This window comes from Gymnoscopelus braueri (assembly GCF_963280865.1).
Source record: "Gymnoscopelus braueri genome assembly, chromosome: 1".
Lineage (NCBI taxonomy): Eukaryota > Metazoa > Chordata > Actinopteri > Myctophiformes > Myctophidae > Gymnoscopelus > Gymnoscopelus braueri.
In genome coordinates, this window is record NC_137603.1 from 12,124,553 (window position 1) to 12,141,719 (window position 17,167).

General features: G+C 42.6%; 2 protein-coding genes across 6 annotated transcripts; both read left to right on the forward strand.

Annotated features, from left to right (window-relative positions):
- Nucleotides 1-454: 454 nt before the first annotated feature.
- On the forward strand, nucleotides 455-11,654 carry ercc5 (excision repair cross-complementation group 5). 2 transcript variants are annotated; one of them, XM_080444922.1, is made up of 16 exons: nucleotides 455-674; nucleotides 1,258-1,433; nucleotides 2,019-2,134; nucleotides 2,229-2,330; nucleotides 2,455-2,515; nucleotides 2,785-2,928; nucleotides 3,431-3,641; nucleotides 4,506-5,513; nucleotides 5,729-5,991; nucleotides 6,574-6,693; nucleotides 7,095-7,308; nucleotides 7,783-7,927; nucleotides 9,381-9,581; nucleotides 10,025-10,109; nucleotides 10,772-11,176; nucleotides 11,243-11,654. In XM_080444922.1, the coding sequence occupies exons 1-16, from the start codon at nucleotides 587-589 to the stop codon at nucleotides 11,405-11,407; spliced, it is 3,504 nt and encodes a 1,167-aa protein (XP_080301048.1). In that variant the 5' UTR covers nucleotides 455-586; the 3' UTR covers nucleotides 11,408-11,654. The 2 variants fall into 2 exon arrangements, with proteins under 2 accessions (XP_080301048.1, XP_080301047.1); XM_080444921.1 differs by having other exon boundaries at nucleotides 10,772-11,654.
- Nucleotides 11,655-11,810: 156 nt separating this feature from the next.
- mettl21e (methyltransferase like 21e) lies at nucleotides 11,811-15,997 on the forward strand. 4 transcript variants are annotated; one of them, XM_080451963.1, is made up of 6 exons: nucleotides 11,811-11,883; nucleotides 12,108-12,161; nucleotides 13,456-13,613; nucleotides 13,762-13,879; nucleotides 14,002-14,099; nucleotides 15,187-15,997. In XM_080451963.1, exons 2-6 carry the CDS (start codon nucleotides 12,110-12,112, stop codon nucleotides 15,502-15,504), a joined length of 744 nt encoding a protein of 247 aa, XP_080308089.1. In that variant the 5' UTR covers nucleotides 11,811-11,883; nucleotides 12,108-12,109; the 3' UTR covers nucleotides 15,505-15,997. The 4 variants fall into 4 exon arrangements, with proteins under 4 accessions (XP_080308089.1, XP_080308090.1, XP_080308088.1 ...); XM_080451962.1 differs by having other exon boundaries at nucleotides 11,861-11,883; nucleotides 12,079-12,161; XM_080451964.1 differs by having other exon boundaries at nucleotides 11,824-12,180.
- The last annotated feature ends 1,170 nt before the right edge of the window (nucleotides 15,998-17,167 follow it).

The following is a 17,167-nucleotide window of genomic DNA, read 5'->3' on the forward strand; positions in this document are numbered from 1 at the left end:
TTGAGATTTTTTACAAATGTAAAGTGCATTATAAATAAAACCCATTATTATAATAATAATAATAATAATAATAATAATAATAATAATTATTATTATTATTATTATTATTATTATTATTATTAATGAAAACAGTTTAAGAAAATGGGAAAGTTACAGGCTCAGCATTGTGTTAAACAGAGCACATTGCGTCGTTGTATTTTTGAAACAAATAGCAGCAATCTTTTGCAGTCACTTTTGGACAATGAATTAGCAGCATTGTTTTCTAAAAACTATTTAAATAGTATACAAATCTGATCTGAGTTCAGAAAGAGCGCGCGTGCCCGAGCACACGGTGTAACACAGTAATATAACCGGCCTAATTCATTCTACATGGATCGGAACCATGGGGATCGGAACCTTCATACGTAGCCCCCCCAAAAAAGACACATATAACAGTTACACCATCATCGTCGAACAACGATTGAATCGTCTCTCCATATGAACTGACTGAATTGGTCCGAAAGAAAACCTACCAAAGTCCGGCTAGACCGTTTCTTATCGCTGTATACTTTACACACGCACACGTATTACTGTTGTGCAATAAACCATGGGAGTGCAGGGACTGTGGAGGCTGCTGGAGAGCACTGGGAAACCCGTCAACCCAGAGACACTGGAAGGAAAGATCCTGGCTGTTGGTATCCTTGATTGACTGATGATTGATTGATTAATTGATGTTTTTAATATGCAGTATTGATTGATTGAATACTTTATCAGTCAGAAATGTAAACAGCACGTGGTACAGTCAGTCAGACAGACAGACAGTCAGACATTTAGACTAAAAGGATAATAACACAAAAAAAAGTCCTGGGGACTTGTTTCCATTGTTGTGGTCCTAGCCCTAGAATGTCTGTGATCTTACATACATTTCATGTATTTCCTGTCATGTTAGTTACAGACGTTCTAGGGCTATTGTGGTCCTTGAGTGCAAATGTCAGTAAACTTGAGTGCCTTTATGTTGGTGGTGGGGGGGTTGGCAGTACAACTCCTACCCCCCAGAGAGTGAGAGCTCCTATCCCCAGAGAAAGAGAGAACCCCCCCCCCCCCCTGTCTCTCTGTCTATCCATAGTTACTGTATATTGTACTTGTGCTGTTATTTATTGCTCAGGACATGGTCTTACTTTGGTTTGTGTAATGACTTTACTCCCATGTATTGCTTTGCTTTCACTTGAGTGGTAAGTATACTATTGTGTGAAGTTATATTCTTAACCCAGCTTCCAGACATCAGCATTTGGCTCAATCAGGCGGTGAAGGGAGTCAGGGACCGGGAAGGAAACAGCGTTCAGAATGCCCACCTCCTCACACTCTTCCACCGCGTCTGTAAGCTGCTCTTCTTTCGCATTAAGCCAGTGTTTGTGTTTGATGGAGACGCACCACTACTGAAGAAGCAGACTCTGGTACGTGGAGAGGATGTCTATGTCTCAGTGGAAGCAAAGATTTAAGTTACAAATGTTAGCTTTAAAAAAAAAAAAAAAAAAATATATATATATATATATATATATATACACATTTTCACGATTTTTCAAAAATAGCAGATCTACAAGCTCGTAGCGCTATGAGCTTGTATATCTGCTATTTTTTAAATGACACAGAGATGCTTTCCTGGTTCCATTTGTACACTCTCAGAGTTACAGACCTTTAAGGGTCCATTTGGTTCCTAAAGGGCCATTCACACCAAGCACTATAATGACTCTGCCATCCACTTAAGTTATAATGATGTATTTTCTAAACTACTGTATATCTTTAAAGTTATAGTGCTTGGTGTGTGAACGCCCCTTGACTATCAATAAGTTAGCTGGGGACCCCCTGGAACCTCCTTAAGGACCCCACTTTTAAAACCAGCGATCTATTTTGTTTGTGTCCTGCTTCTGGTCGCAGAGAGATCTCTGTTTGTGACTGTGTCTAAATTGTCAGTTTACACCACACTAGAGGTGACTACGTATATGCTGCTGTGTATGTGATGCGGAATGTTCTTCCTTCAGGCCCTGAGGAGACAGAGGAAGGAAGAGTTGACTCGTGAGTCCAAACAAACCAACGAGAAACTCCTCAAGACCTTCTTAAAGAGACAAGCCATCAAAGCTGCACTTGGAGACCGCAGGTAGAGGGACATGAAAATCAGCAAGAATAGAGGATTGAAAAGACTGACAAAATGTGAAAGACAAAACTGTTGCTTTTACTTTTCTCCACCACAGTAAAGACCCTCTACCCAGCATCTCCGATGTCAGGAGAGATGAGGTGGATGACATTTATGTTCTGCCAGCCCTGCCACCTGCAGAGGAGAAGGACAAGTACAGGTGTGTGTGTGTGTGTAAGAGAGAGAGGCTGCTTCTTATATTTATTTAGGTGGTCCCCAGCTGACTTATTAATAGTAAAGGGGCGTTCAAGGTTATCTGCTCCATCCTTTCTTTATCCCTACAGCTCAGAAGAGGAGGAAGAGCGAGAGCAGGAAGAGATGACTGAAAACTACCTCATGTATCAGGTAACAAACATTACAATCACCACATGTTTAAAACTGACCTTTGGGCGCCGATAGCCAAGTGGTTAAGGCGCAGTGCCCGGTTCAATTCCCGGCGGACCTTTGCTGCATGTCACTCCCCGACTCTCTGCCTGTTTCCTGTCTCTCTGCACACTATAGCTAATCAGTAAAGGCAAGAAAAAGCCCCCCCCCCCAATTAACAATGGATGGGACATCTATTGTATGAAGTGTATATTTTACATGATATCATATTTATTTTCTTGTCTTCACAGCAGGAACTGTATGAGAGTCCCAACTCAGTGGACATCAACTCGGACGGGTTTACCAGCCTGCCTCCTGAAATGAAACATGAGATACTCAAAGACATGAAGGAGTTTAGCAAAAGACGCCGAACCATGTACCACAAGCCTCCAGAGGTGAAACAAACATTGCAGACATAGACACATGAACACACACACGCACACACACACACACACACACACACACACACACACACACACACACACACACACACACACACACACACACACACACACACACACACACACACACACACACACACACACACACACACACACACACACACACACACACACACTCACACACACAAAGGGGTATTTCCCTTTTTTTCTTAGTTTTTATTTGCAGATTTTCATTCACGGTTACAGTGAAGGGGTTCATATGTCTCACAATCAATCATCATGAGGAGTATTTCACTTTAACACACTTTTTTTGTGCACCACTGCACCCTAGACAGTTTTCAAGTTGCTTGATTCGATATTTAGATATTTGATATTCACTTTATCAGACACGTCCCCTTCCTGTATAAACCCATTTGAACCATGTTAGGTTTTGGGTCTCTTAGTTTAAGAACCCCTGCCCTAGTTAATCCAGGGAATTCCCATAATTTCCCCCCAGCAATCAGGAGACTTCTCCCAGTACCAACTGGCTGGTCTGCTGCAGAGGAACCACCTGAACAAGCGTCTTGAGGCGGTGGAACGAGAGATGGGCCAGCAGAGTGCTAGCTTGGCTCCACAGCTCTTTGGACAGGATGGAGATCAGGGGGAGCACACTGTGGAGTCTCGTAGGGTCCTCTCCGAGGACTCTTCTCACTATATTCTCATTAAAGGTGAAGCCGTTCTTTCAGATACAGTGATAATCCTGATTATTTAGCTTAATCACAATTATTGATCATGATGATGTGGTGTGGATGATTTAAGCAGTCACACCTGTGACCTGACCAGTCCAAATTGGACTCTGAGCTGGGTGTGACTGCACAGTGCACACCTGTTGCAATGCACACAGGATAAATCAGCCATCCCCACACACACTGAACAGCCAGATGCCAATACTATAACTTTCATCCTCGCCTCCTCCACTCGCATCGTTTCCTCGTGCCTTAGCCCCCTCCAAGCGAGTAGGCAAGAAGGAGAGGCGAGGATGGAGGATTTTAAAGGGTTGAAAGGGTTCACTTTAAGGAATGAGAAGACCTATACACCACACATTCCGACACGACGCAAGTATGTCGCAGGGACTTACCCCCAATGCAACCCTTGATGCTGAGTGCCAAGCAGGGAGGCATGGGGTACCATTTTTATAGTCTTTGGTATGACGCAGGGATTGAACCCCAGCCACTGAGCTGATCAGGTCGCCCATAATAATGTTCTTAATGTTGTTGCTCACTGTGCTTGTCAATGTCATAGTTTTGGTCAAATGGTATCTAATGGTCTCTGTGAGCCTGATGGATGGGTAGATAGGTTGTATAATATTGCAGTTATTATCTCTGGTGTCAAAGTGAGGAGACGAGAAAAAAGTGCACCAGCTGACCAAATAATATTACATAATTGTGAAATATAAAATCACTATGTTCAGTTAACTTTCAATTAATTGTGCAGCCCTAGTATCTCAAGGTGACGGAAACACAGAAAGAAAACGCCAGGGCATTGGAGTCACATTTATAGCAATATGATTGTCTTTGTTTTTTGTTTCTCAGGTTCTAAGAAGACTGAGAAGACTCCAGAGAGCCAGCCGGCAGCCCAGCCCTGGTCTGGGGGACCCCTGTCGCGGGGCAGGAGAGATAGACCCGAGCCCCTGTGGCGTCCTGTCGTCGAGGAGGACGAAGAACAGGGTCCCTCTTCAGCCCCCAAGCCATCCATATTGAAACCCCCCCTCTCTCCTCAGAGGAACGCTGACCCCCCTTCACCGCGTTCTCTGAAGGCCATCCAGGCAGCTATGGATGACAGTTCAGATGAGGAAATGGGTGTCAGTGAGAAGAGGAGTGGCAGTGTATCCCCTCGCACCCGACTGGCCATCCAACGAGCTTTGGCAGAGGACGACAGTGGCATGGGTGAAAGAGAGGCTCTGATTGTTCGAGCGCCAAATGAGTCCCTGCCAACGAGTCGACATCCTGCACCACGACTGATCATAAGCAGTTCAGAGGACGAGAAAGAAGCTGATGACCTTCAGTGTATTAATCCTCGACAACACACAGAGAACAAATCGGGCCAAAATGTTCATACAAGAGATAGGTTGTTGGACAGTAGTTCTGAAGACGAGTTGGAGGAGGCAATTGGACCGCGGAATAGAGCGCTAAATGTTGCAGTACTGACACATAGTGATGGACACCCTAACAGAGAAGAGACTCCGAATAAGAGAGAAACATCGTTGGAGTTAGAAGAGCAGACAGAGCGAAAGACATTAATTCATGTGGGGACTGGAGGAGAGAAAGACAGGAAGGAACACAAAGAAAGAGGAGTATTGGAATATGAAGGGACAGGAGAGGACATGGGACATGATCAAAAGGACTGTTCAGGTCAGTCCCAGAGAGTTGCCTCAGAGCTAAAGGACATGTCCACGATCCTCTCTACCCGACAGCTGCAGGAGCCTCTGAATGCACGTCCTTTACCATCACATAACGGGAGTGAAGACAGCATTGACGTATTGAAGGAGAGGCATGGAACCTTACCGAAGAAGGAAGACAACGAGGGGAGCGATTCAGAAGGTGTGTCCTGGATCGCTGTCATAGGACAGAATCCATGATTATTTCTTTAATTTACTATAACCAAATCAGGCTTTTATATGCTTTCTATATCATCATAATTGTTATGATTTGTTTCCTTTTTGATTTGAATTTGTTTTTGTTTTTTTTATATAGCACTTAAAATCTCAAAATCTAATTAGAGTTAAGTGTTGTGGTTTTATCATCTGCTCTGCCAGAAAGCTTCATCGAGGTGTCCGAGGGGGAGGAATTAACAGAGAAGGATGCAGGTGATTCCCACATCCAGGATAAGGGACTTCCAGCAGATGTCCATGAGGAGGAATACAAGGAGGAAGAGGAAGAGGAGGAACCTCTCAGTAGCCCAGCTGATGGTTTGGAAGGCGAGGAGGAAGAGGAGAACAGTATGGAGGACGTGAAGGAGGACAGGGAGAGAGATTCCAGCTCCACACCTGTCGCCAATGAATGGGAACACATTGATGCTGTAAGTATGAAATTAGATCCCAACCGATGCCAGATTTTGAGTTCTGTTTGGAGTTTGGAGAGTCCTAGAGCCCCGATTACCCATGTTTTGACCGATATTTTGTCAAAAAGTGCAGCATTATCTAATCAATTGGAAAAACTTAGATTAGATTAAAGTTTCTTTAAGAGAACTTTTAACTTATAAGCAAACAAATGAATAAAAATAACTTTTTGGGTGAAGAATTGTGGTCCAAAAATACAAACAAACTGTCTCGGCGATATTGTCAGGGAGGTGGCTCTGTATCGTTTATGATAGTCAGTCACTCATATTTGATACAGTCTGTTTCTAGCAAAAATATTACTAATTCGGTGGAAGTAACATTAGCGTTTTCTCACCGTCAGTTGATGCTTCAAATCCATAAGAGTCAAACCGCCGTTTACTATTGGAACACAGTTCTTATTTGACGGGATATTAAACACGTCTATGGGAATTCAGAATGGGGGGAAAAAAACACGACCCAGGTAGGATGCGTAAATTACGTCAGACTTCGGTGCTCTATTAGTTTCTGGTGTGTGGTGATGCAGTACCCGTGTCCTCCTGCAGGAGGAGCTGGAGGCAATGGAAAGCTCTCTGCAGGTCCAGCAGAGCAGCCTGAAGGAACAGAAACAGCAACAGGAGAGGATGGCTGCCACGGTCACTGGACAGATGTGCCTGGAGAGCCAGGTGATTAAATGCTATAGACACATGCACAGCATCAGCGCGTACAGGTGTGTGTGTGACACACACAGTCACAAGCATCTCTAGTTTTGTTATGTTGAATATTATTGTTATGAATATTATGATTGAATATTATTCAATATTATGTTTAATATAGGAAACCTTTTATGTCCAAAACTGTTAGTTTTCAGAAAAGGAAAAAAAGAAGAAAATAACCTGTGTTCCAATGGATCCAATGTAACTCTTGTTAATACTTTTCATTGGTTAAATGTGTATTATAAACAAACCACTTTCACCGTCAAAATGTATCAAAAGTAGCGAAAATAGCAGTCTACAAGCTCACAATGCGTACGATATGTCGCTGCACTGTGTAACAGCTATATGAATGTTTTCTGCCTCCATAAAAGGAGCTGCTGAGGTTGTTTGGTGTTCCCTATGTGGTGGCTCCCATGGAGGCTGAAGCTCAGTGTGCGGCACTGGACCGCTCTGACCACACCCACGGGACCATCACAGACGACTCTGATGTCTGGCTGTTCGGAGGGAGACATGTCTACAAGAACTTCTTCAGTCAGAGCAAATACGTCGAGCACTACCAGTTCATTGACCTTCAAAACCAGCTGGGTCAGTGTCACCAAATTGTCTGTGACAACTCCTTATAAGTCAGAGCTACATATCTAATGACAAATTCAAATATGATGCCAAGTTCAGACTCGGGTCTAATGTTCCTCTTTGAAGTTTAACACCTCGGATCAACGCCACTGCAGGGTGCTAATCTGAGATGTTTATCCGGCACATAGCAGGGACAGGCGTTGAAGTCGGCGATGATGCCTGACTGGCGGTCAGCGAGCACGCCACACTACCTGAAACTCTTGAGTACTCAAGGCTGTAACGTTTTAAGTCTTGAGTGCTCAGAGTTCTCAAATGATTCATTCACACAGCTGTCAGCAGACCTGTGATTCTCCAACTTTTTTAAATTTCAAGGACCCCCATAACTCTGAGAGTGTACACATGGAACCAAATGGACCCGTAAGAGTTGCAAAGTCACAGTTCACTCCCCATCTTTCTCACCGCATCCTGTACTTCCTCTGTCCCCAGGTCTGGACAGGAGCAAGCTCATCAACCTGGCCTACCTGCTGGGTAGCGACTACACGGAAGGAATCCCAGGAGTGGGATATGTCACTGGTATGGAGATCCTCAACGAATTTCCTGGGCCAAGCATGGAACCACTCACGCAATTTAGGTCGGTGTGTGTGTGTGTGTGTGTGTGTGCTTGTGTGTTGGTTAAATTCACAAATCTCATTGTATTGCATCAGAATTCATGGAATCATTTTCTTTAAACAAAATTGTATCTAGACACTTTTTGTAGATTTAACAGCCGAAGTGTGTTGCACTTGTAAGTTGCTTTGCTTTCACCCGGTGACTGTGCTGGCCATTCCATGATTTGAAGCCTTCCTACTGTATTCTTCTAAGGTAGTTCTGACTGACCCTGGAGGTGTTTTGGGTTATTATCTTGCTGTGGCATGAACCCCTGACCAATTGGGTGTAGACCATTGCATGGTGCTACAAATTGCTGTGGTAGCCCTTTTAGTCCAGGGTGCAAGTTGCTGACTCTGGCTCCAGCAAAAGATCCCCAGACCGCCATGATTCCGCCTCTATGTTTGACAGTTGGTGTCACACACTGAGGAATCATCCTTGAACCAAATATGTCAAATTTTGATTCATAAGACCTTCTTTAGAATCAATTGCATTGTCACATCACAGGTTTACGGGTCTAAAGAAGTGGGTGAAATTGGTTCTTCCAGTCCTCTTCAGTAGGCCAGTGTGTGGCTGTGCTTCATTGTCTTTTTCTTATTTTGACACCGTAGTAATGACTTTCTTACTGCCACTCGACCTGTCAAAACTGCAGCTTGAAGTCTTGGCACTTGCCAGACCTCTTCTTGTCAGCGTTTCCTCCAGTTTCCAAGGGCCTTTTATGGTGTAGCAAACTGTACTAACTGACACCTTGGCTTTCTTTCTCTAAAAGCAAGACCAACACACATAAGGGTTATAATGGTTATAATGGTTCCTTTGTTTATTGCAGTTTGTTTTGCCATTATGATAGCAATATACTACTTTCTGCAGTGCAATATTGCCTAAATAATGCTGCAGAGGGTGCAATACTCATACTGTAACACAGTCTGGTCCAACACTGCTTTATACAGACAGAGCGTTTGTAAGTAATTAACAAAAGTTGAACCTTAAATGCTTAATTTACTTCCGTTGCTGCAGAACACCAGTAAGTTGTTAACCCAGTATCCAGTACTTACTTGCTTACTACTACGTTTCTATTTTTCTTTTGTACAACTGCTGTTGTACCTACTTGCTCACCTGCCAGTGCCACCTGGAGGACACAGCGTCTCCGTCCCACTTTATCACTGTGCCACCCGAGTGCCCTTAGTACTTACCTTTGTACCGTCAGGTTATACACTGGACTTCAACTGCTTAAATTTCAATAACTTGCTGTAATAGAAAAATTCTAAAGTGTTTGACATGATTGTATGCAATAAGTTCACGTATCCATTTTGGTGTCACTCAGAAGCCATACACTTTAATGCCAATGGTACGTATGTTAGTGTTTTCTGTCTTTTTTGTGTACAGGTATGTATTTTAAATGGCTTTCTTGTATCTGCCTGTTTGCTCTCTCTGCCTTCCAGTGAATGGTGGTCAGAAGCCCAGAAGAACAAGCGTTTGGTGTCTGACCCACGGAACTCCAAGGTTAAGAAAAAACTGCAGGCCTTGAAACTGCAGCCTGGCTTTCCCAACCCTGTTGTAGCACAGGCCTACCTGCATCCAGCTGTCGAACAGTCAGATAGCTCCTTCAGCTGGGGATGCCCAGACCTCTACCTTCTAAAAGAATATCCTTTATTTGTATGTGTGGGTGTGCGTGTGTTTTCCTGACATAAGGCACATTCTGGGACAAGTTTTGGACAACAAACTACAGTGGTTGATTGGGGACAGCATGTTAAATTGATTGGTTGATAGGCTAGGGTACTGGCATATTAAATGAATGTAAGTCAATGCAATGTCCCCAAAGGTTTGTGAAATTGATTGATTGAATACTTTATTAACAAGGCTGTAAACGGTACAGGTAGTACAGTCAATGGTTATGCTAAATGGATAGCATAGGGGGCTTGTTTCCATTGTGTTCCATTGTACTCTATTCATCAATAATACATACACTACAATACAATAGATGTTGGAATAACCCTCAGTAGTAAGGTATATTTACAGAGAAAGGAGGGTGGGGGGTAGAGGATTCTACTATGCATGTTTGTGTTATTTCCTTAACCATTTTTACATTCTGTCAAAGCCGTTTTGGGTGGAGCAGTAAGAAGGCAGAGGACACACTTCAGCCTGTACTTAAACAGCTCAATGTTCACCAGGTACTTGGAAGAGAAATGCGTGTCAGCTCAATCCTGTTAGGGGGTCTCATGACTGTTAACTAAAGGGATGTACTGCCAGTCAGTATTGCAAAAATAAATTCAGACAGGTTAATGAGGTACTGCTTCCCCCTAAAGAGGTTTATTTTGCAAAGATGACGATCTCCCTGTACATTATCACACTTATTACATTTACTTTTAAACAAAATCAATCATTTGAAAAACATATTATTATTAGCTTACAAGCCTACACTAAAAACAAGACAAAGGTTATAAAAGCCCCGCTAGCAGCCCTTAGACGCTGTGTTTTTTTTCCATCCTTAACCGTAGCTCACACTACAGGAGAATTAGGAAGATATTGAGAAACCCTGAAACCCCCCTTCCGATGATCAGGAGGGACGTTCTCCTTTCAAGGCTGATAGGAAACGATTATCTGACCAGATTATCCTGTAGTGTGAGGGGTTCAAATATCCAATCTTAAACCTATCCCGATCTACTCACAGGCTAAGGGGGCTGCGCCGATAATTTTCAAGCATGTTTGATTTTTATCTGGATGATTACATCTCTACTGTCTCCCTTTTCACAGTGTCCTGTTTGACTGTGTAATAATGTTGAAAAGAGTGGTAACTAACATTACTAACATTCTTTCTACCGTTTGTCTGCAGACTCAGTTGCGGATTGACTCGTTCTTCCGCATGGAGCAGCAGGACAGACAGGCCATCCGCAGCCAGCGTCTTCGCCGCGCAGTCACCTGCTTGAAGCGGAAGGAGAGAGCGGGAGGAGGGATGGAGGGGGAGGAGGAAGAGGATGGAAAAAGCGATGAGGAAGAGATGATCTCCCCATCGAAATTGAGGAAAGGGAAGTCAGTGGAGCAGAAAAAGAAGTTGGGAGGGGAAAAGGAGCGAGACACTGCAGGGTCCGCGGCGGGAGGAGGGTTCTTGGGGTCTGCACCGCCGGTCAATGCCGAATCTTCTCTTGGTTCTCTAAAAGATGTGACCAGTGGTAGCGATGACATGGAGTCAATCTCCATAACTCACAAGCACATTCCTCAACCCAAGAGCCTCCCAAAGGTAACTGACATGGAGTCAATCTCCATAACTCACAAGCACATTCCTCAACCCAAGAGCCTCCCAAAGGTAACGGGGCAAAGCAGCAGCGGCTCCTCTGATGAGGATAGCGATGGGGGCGGTGACATTCCCATGGTTACTGCACGATCCGTGTTTGAGGATAAATGGCGAGGTCGCGGTGGGACACGTGTCAGGGGGAGGGGGAGGGGGAAAGGCCGGGTAAAGAAGCTGTGAAAAGCTATGATCTCCACTTCTCCAGTCTGTTCATTGGGTGTTGGATCAGCATTGGAACATTGGATGATTACCAGTGATGCATTGTCAGTTGGTTGATGAATGTCTATTTTTGTACGATTGGTGTGTCCAGACCAGATCACTTGACTTGGTAAAATAATCGGACTGACGCCTTCCGTCATCGCTTTCACACGTCTCTACCCACCCACCACCACATACACTCAAACACTCCATGTCATGAGCAAATGTGAATAAATACCACTGCTCTCATTATGCCAGGTATCTGTCTGATTTCTGAGTGTTCTAATTCTGTACTCTCTGCATGGTATGCAGAAGAGCAATATCTTGCAATATTAGCAGCTGTTGTTGTCTGTCAAGTATAAATAGCTGAGCGGTGCATGCATGCTCTGCATGTAGCATGCTCGGAGCGAGAGACCGATACACAGAAAAAGAGATAAAATCACTGTAGGTTACATGGGGTAAGTGGAGTATGATAAAACTACAGGTGTCTGTGTTTGTTGTGGAGGTGTGATGGGGGCTTAACTCTTGCCTCTTACCAAGCCACTGAAGACTTTTGTCCCATTTCCAGAGGCCATTTTCTGGGACAACAAACCAAGAGCGGGGATATGTTTTTAGCTGCTAAAAATATGCTGTAACTCATACCGTTTGTACAGTTAATGCTCTGCTCCTTGGACCCTGTCAGACATGGATACCCAGCTGCCGCCGGCCATGGAGGACTCAATGAATGGGGAAAACAGTGAGTAGTTCACTTAAGAGTGGGTAATACAGGCGAATGCAACATTTGTTTTGCTGTGTGGGACTTTCAAATTAGAGTAAATTGTTTTAAATTATGGTGGTTCTTTTTCAAACGTTTTAAACTGAAGTTTAGGTTCTTTCCACCGATGCTTGGGCATTGAAATGTCCTTATATAGCCCTGTTGCTACAATGAATAGCTTGTCAGAACATGCATCTGTGTGCAATATCAAGTTCCTACTCTGTCATCACAGAGATTTATAGTCAGTTAACATTTATACGCCGATAAATAGACGATGAAACCTGTTTATGAGTGCCCCATAAACCTACTTGCCTTTGCACGGCCCCTCGTGGGTGCTCCCCTGACCTTCTCGTATCTCTAACCGTGTTAAAGGCATACTAGGTAACGTTTTCAACAAAACTAAAGTTAAATTGTATATCTTTTGTGAGTGGCAAAAGTTTCACAACACCCACTCCATGAATTTCACCCCCGGAAGCCTTTTATTTATATATTTTATATTGAACGTGGACTGGGGGGACTTTCCCGGGGAAATGACGTCATCTGGCCGGAAAACGGAGGTGGAAATGCACTGGTTTCCTGTTTGGCCAGGAACTACCGCAACGGTTTCCTGTTTGGCCAGGAACTATCGCGCAAATAACAAAAAGGAACCTCACGCTGATTTTAAGAGAATGTAGGATTAGAAGATCGAAAAATAACAGAAAAAGAAAGCACAGCTCATGGTAACTAATGCTCCACTGGCTAAGAGAAACGATCCGTAGATAGTATAAAACAATTAAAAAAACGCTATTTGAAACGCTTCCGGCTTCCGGTGAAAACGAATGGAATTCTGGGTAATCGAGGACCACGGAAATTGTATGCAGTGACGGTAGTGACCAGCAGAGGTTGCTAAAAATCGTTAGTTGTGAATTTGCATTGTACAACTTTAAATACCTGATGTTGTATGTGCTATGTAAAATATTAACATAAGCAATGACGCAGCATGAGCGATGGGTTAAGTAAACATAAATTAAGCATAAGGTTACCGCTTAAGTCCCATTTATGCTACTACATACTGTAACATACATAACGTACAGTAACCAACAGGGGGAGAGGGGGTTGAGGGGTGGTGGTTTTGTCCGTCGGATTTGTCGTCCGTCAGGTTGAACCCCCTCAACCCCTCAGGTGGATTTAGGACAAGCTCATGACAGCTCAGTTGTTCAGAGTCATTATGTTCATTCAAAGTACGTGAAGTAGCCAACTAATTATTCTATCCATGCCCCTCTGGTCACCATTGCAGGTGTTGCTGTGGATGCAGACCTTGCCAAAGCTATCACGTCACGGCAGTTCCGCCCGTCTCTCATTGTCAGAGAGGCCTGGGAAGGCTACACCTTTGCTAACCTAGAGATCCGCATCAAAGAGTCTCACGACCTCTATGGATGTGTGCTCTGGCCCTCGGTAAAAAGGACTTCCTATATACACTATCATGCAACTGCAGTAGTATTGTCATCTTTATGCTCACCTTTCATTTATTATACATCATTAATTTGTTTTGAATGATGACAGGCAAAAACCAATGCAACTGAATTGTAACATCCTACAACAGGCTTCGGTGCTGTGTTATTTCCTCGATGTCAACCGTGACAAGTACAACCTGACAGACAGAAATGTTATTGAACTAGGGGCTGGAACTGGATTGGTCACCATAGTATCCAGTCTGCTAGGTATGAAAAATAATAACAATAGCAATTGTTTATTGCAAGCTGTTTGTTTCTAAAGCTTGCTTACTGTCTTTCTCTCTCCTTGCTTTTCCTTAATTCTCTCTAACTGTGCTACTGCTTATCAGGTGCCAAGGTAACCTCCACAGACATACCAGAAGTGTTGGGGAACCTCCAGCACAATGTGCTCCGGAACACTAGAGGGCGATGCAAGTACATTCCGTTGGTAGGTTTATAAATAACTTGTGTGTGTGTGTGTGTAAACAGTAGAGTGACAGAAAACTGAAGAAAGAGAACAACATGCACCACTCTCTTGTCTCCTGCTGAAATGGAACCGGGGATGTTGCGATTATGTGGTTAACACTCTGCTCTACTGGTGTGGAATAATTGACATGGTGTGAGATAATTACCATATAGATATATTACTGATATGGCTGCTCTGCCAGAATATTGCTTCATCTTCCTCTTCACCCGCTTCAAGGGGTACAAAATAAAGTATTAACCACTTGAGCTCTTGAGAAGCGGATTGAGTGGCCCTGTCTTGCCCTAAGAGGACTGACCGTGGGCAGCTACTGGGACGTAAGTCGGGGCTTGATCAACCCCGGCTGGGTCACCTGACCTGGGCGAGGGTGTATGTTGTTGCGAGACCCGAAACACCCGATGACCCCAGGCTTCAACACTGATGATATACGTCCCAGGTGCATCCATGCGATGTTTTCCTTATAGTTGTAGCTAGCCTATTTCTGAAAAGTATTTAAAAAAATTAAATAGATCCCAGGTTAAATGATGAACCCTGGCTAATAAGCCTTATATGCCTTAATACATTATAATTGCCCTCTATAACTAAAATACAAAATTGTAAACACCTTAAATATTTTATTTATTTTAGAAATAGTTCATATTTTACTCAAGGGTGACAAAGCCCATCACAAGTTCATGATGTCATTTTGTCCATGTGTGGTCCAGCCCTATGGAATGGAATGCATGTGCTAATAAAAACATATTCAAAATATTGTTTTGATGCTCATACTAACCTTAGGGAGTTGGTTTTTAGTTAGCACATGCATTCCATTCATTCCATGGGGCTGGACCACACATGGACAAATGACATCAACTTTCGACGGGCGTTGTCCCCCTTGAGTAAAAGATTAACTATTTCTAAAATAAATAAAATATTTAAGGTGTTTTTAATTTAAATTTTTAGCTAATTAGGGCAATTATAATGCATTAAGGCATGCAAGACTTGTTAGCCAGGGATCTTTTTAAAACAAATGTGAAGCACTACAATTTTGCTCTAACAAACCTATTTTCAGGTCACAGAGCTTACCTGGGGCCAGCAAGTGGAGCAGAGGTTCCCAAGTGCCACCCATTGTTTTGACTACATCCTGGCAGCTGATGTGGTCTATGGACACAATTACCTAGAAGAGCTGATGGACACCTTTGACTACCTGTGCCAGGATGACACACAGATCCTGTGGGCAATGCGCTTCCGTCTCGACAAAGAGAACAGCTTTGTGGGGCGTTTCCAAAAACGCTTCAACATGGAGGAGCTGTATGATCTTCCTAGTCTCAGCATTAAGCTCTACCGAGGCTGGAGGAAAGACAAATGGACCACCCGCTCCTCTGCCTGACCTACTGCTACCAACCACAGGCTCTGGGACTGTGCATGTGTCTTTGTGCATGTTAGAGATGGAATAGAGCTGGAATTGTTAGTGAAAATATGTATACATTTCATCTACCGAACTTGCATCTATATCGTCGCTGTCGGGCAGAAACCAGCTACAGTAACAAATTTTTCAACTTAGATTGTTTTTTTTATAAATAAATCAGTGCTACTGAACACCCTTTACGTCTGTGTGTGGGTTTTACAAATATTGAACCAATGAAAAGTATTCAAAAAGCACTTCTGACTAAACCGCCTACCTCCATTGGATCCTCAAACTGTCGGACAAACCACCTAACTCCAACTTGTGGAGTTAGGTGGTTCACTACACTAAACATTACAATTTTAATGTTGAGATACTCAAAATAAATATATTTATTTGGTATTTTGTCTGTTACTACATTTAACATTTAGTTAAATATTTTGTGTCGCAAACTCAGCATTTACATTTAGTATTTGTTTAGCAAGCTTAAAGGGATATTTCACTTTCAAAAAAACTTTTGGTCATTTTATCGTCTACTCAGGCCTTTGTAAGCCCCCCAGACTGTTTTTAAGTTGCTCGATAAATATTTTTTTTTGAAAATTGAAAAAAATAAATACAATAAAAAAATAAAATAAAATAAATGAAAAAAATAATTGGAAAAACATGGCCCCCTCACGCATTAGGAGGGCAGGGTGAGTCACCAGAACCAAGGACGGGTGTTTTTGATGAATCTAACATGGTTAAAATGGAGTTTGAAGTTACAATGGGTTTGTATAGGAAGGGGGCGTGTCTGATAAAATGAATATCAAATATATAAATGCTGAATCGAGCAACTTAAAAACTGTCTGGGGGGCTCACAAAGGCCTGAGTAGATGATAAAATGACAAAAAGTTTTTTTGAAAGTGAAATATCCCTTTAAAATTTAACTAAGTATAATATTTTTTGGTGAATCTCAATATTTAGCAGTAGTAATGAGTTAAATATAAAAAAAGATATCTGCTATTAACGAAATAATTGAATATTCTGTGTTTTAATTCTTGTAATTAGCATACGTTCACTGTTTTGGTTGTACTTTTTTACTTTGTTTTGTTTTTAGGGGATGCGTGTATTGTTTTTTTTGTTGTTGTGTGATGTTTGTGTTATCGTGATTGTATGTTTCTTGCTGGTCAAGCCAGCTATATTTACAAATGTACTTTAACGTATATCACTGCACTGCACTACTCATGTGAAACTGAAAATCTTTAATACATTTTTTAAATCATAAAAATTTGCATATGTTCACTATCAGTGTATTTTTTAGCAAAACTAAACAATAAAAGTCTGGAGATCGAAGCTACTATCAGCTTGACTTGACAATGGTAGGTCTCTCAAACCTTGGAAAAAGCATCACAAAAAAATTGCCCAATGCCCACCCCTGCATTACACCCTTCTAGTGTAAATGTTTTTAAACAAATTGCCAGATGAAAAGAAGTGCTGGGAATGTCATGTGTATCAGAGGAGACTAATGCAGTGTTTCCCAAACAGTGAGTTGGACCCATCTTTGGGTCATGGACCCATTTTTATGGGTTTTGAGTAAATATTCCTTTTTTAATTCACATTTCCTAAATTCTTTCTTTTCTTCTTTTTTTTCAGAAATAAAAAATATTCA

Excerpts from the sequence above, each read along its gene's own strand:
- mettl21e (XM_080451963.1), top strand. The coding sequence starts at position 12,110 with ATGGATACCCAGCTGCCGCCGGCCATGGAGGACTCAATGAATGGGGAA. Across the intron at positions 12,162-13,455 it reads CTCAATGAATGGGGAAAACA|GTGTTGCTGTGGATGCAGAC; the intron begins GTGAGTAGTTCA and ends TCACCATTGCAG. Across the intron at positions 13,614-13,761 it reads GATGTGTGCTCTGGCCCTCG|GCTTCGGTGCTGTGTTATTT; the intron begins GTAAAAAGGACT and ends ATCCTACAACAG.
- ercc5 (XM_080444921.1), top strand. The coding sequence starts at position 587 with ATGGGAGTGCAGGGACTGTGGAGGCTGCTGGAGAGCACTGGGAAACCC. Across the intron at positions 2,135-2,228 it reads GCTGCACTTGGAGACCGCAG|TAAAGACCCTCTACCCAGCA; the intron begins GTAGAGGGACAT and ends TCTCCACCACAG. Across the intron at positions 2,516-2,784 it reads AAAACTACCTCATGTATCAG|CAGGAACTGTATGAGAGTCC; the intron begins GTAACAAACATT and ends TTGTCTTCACAG.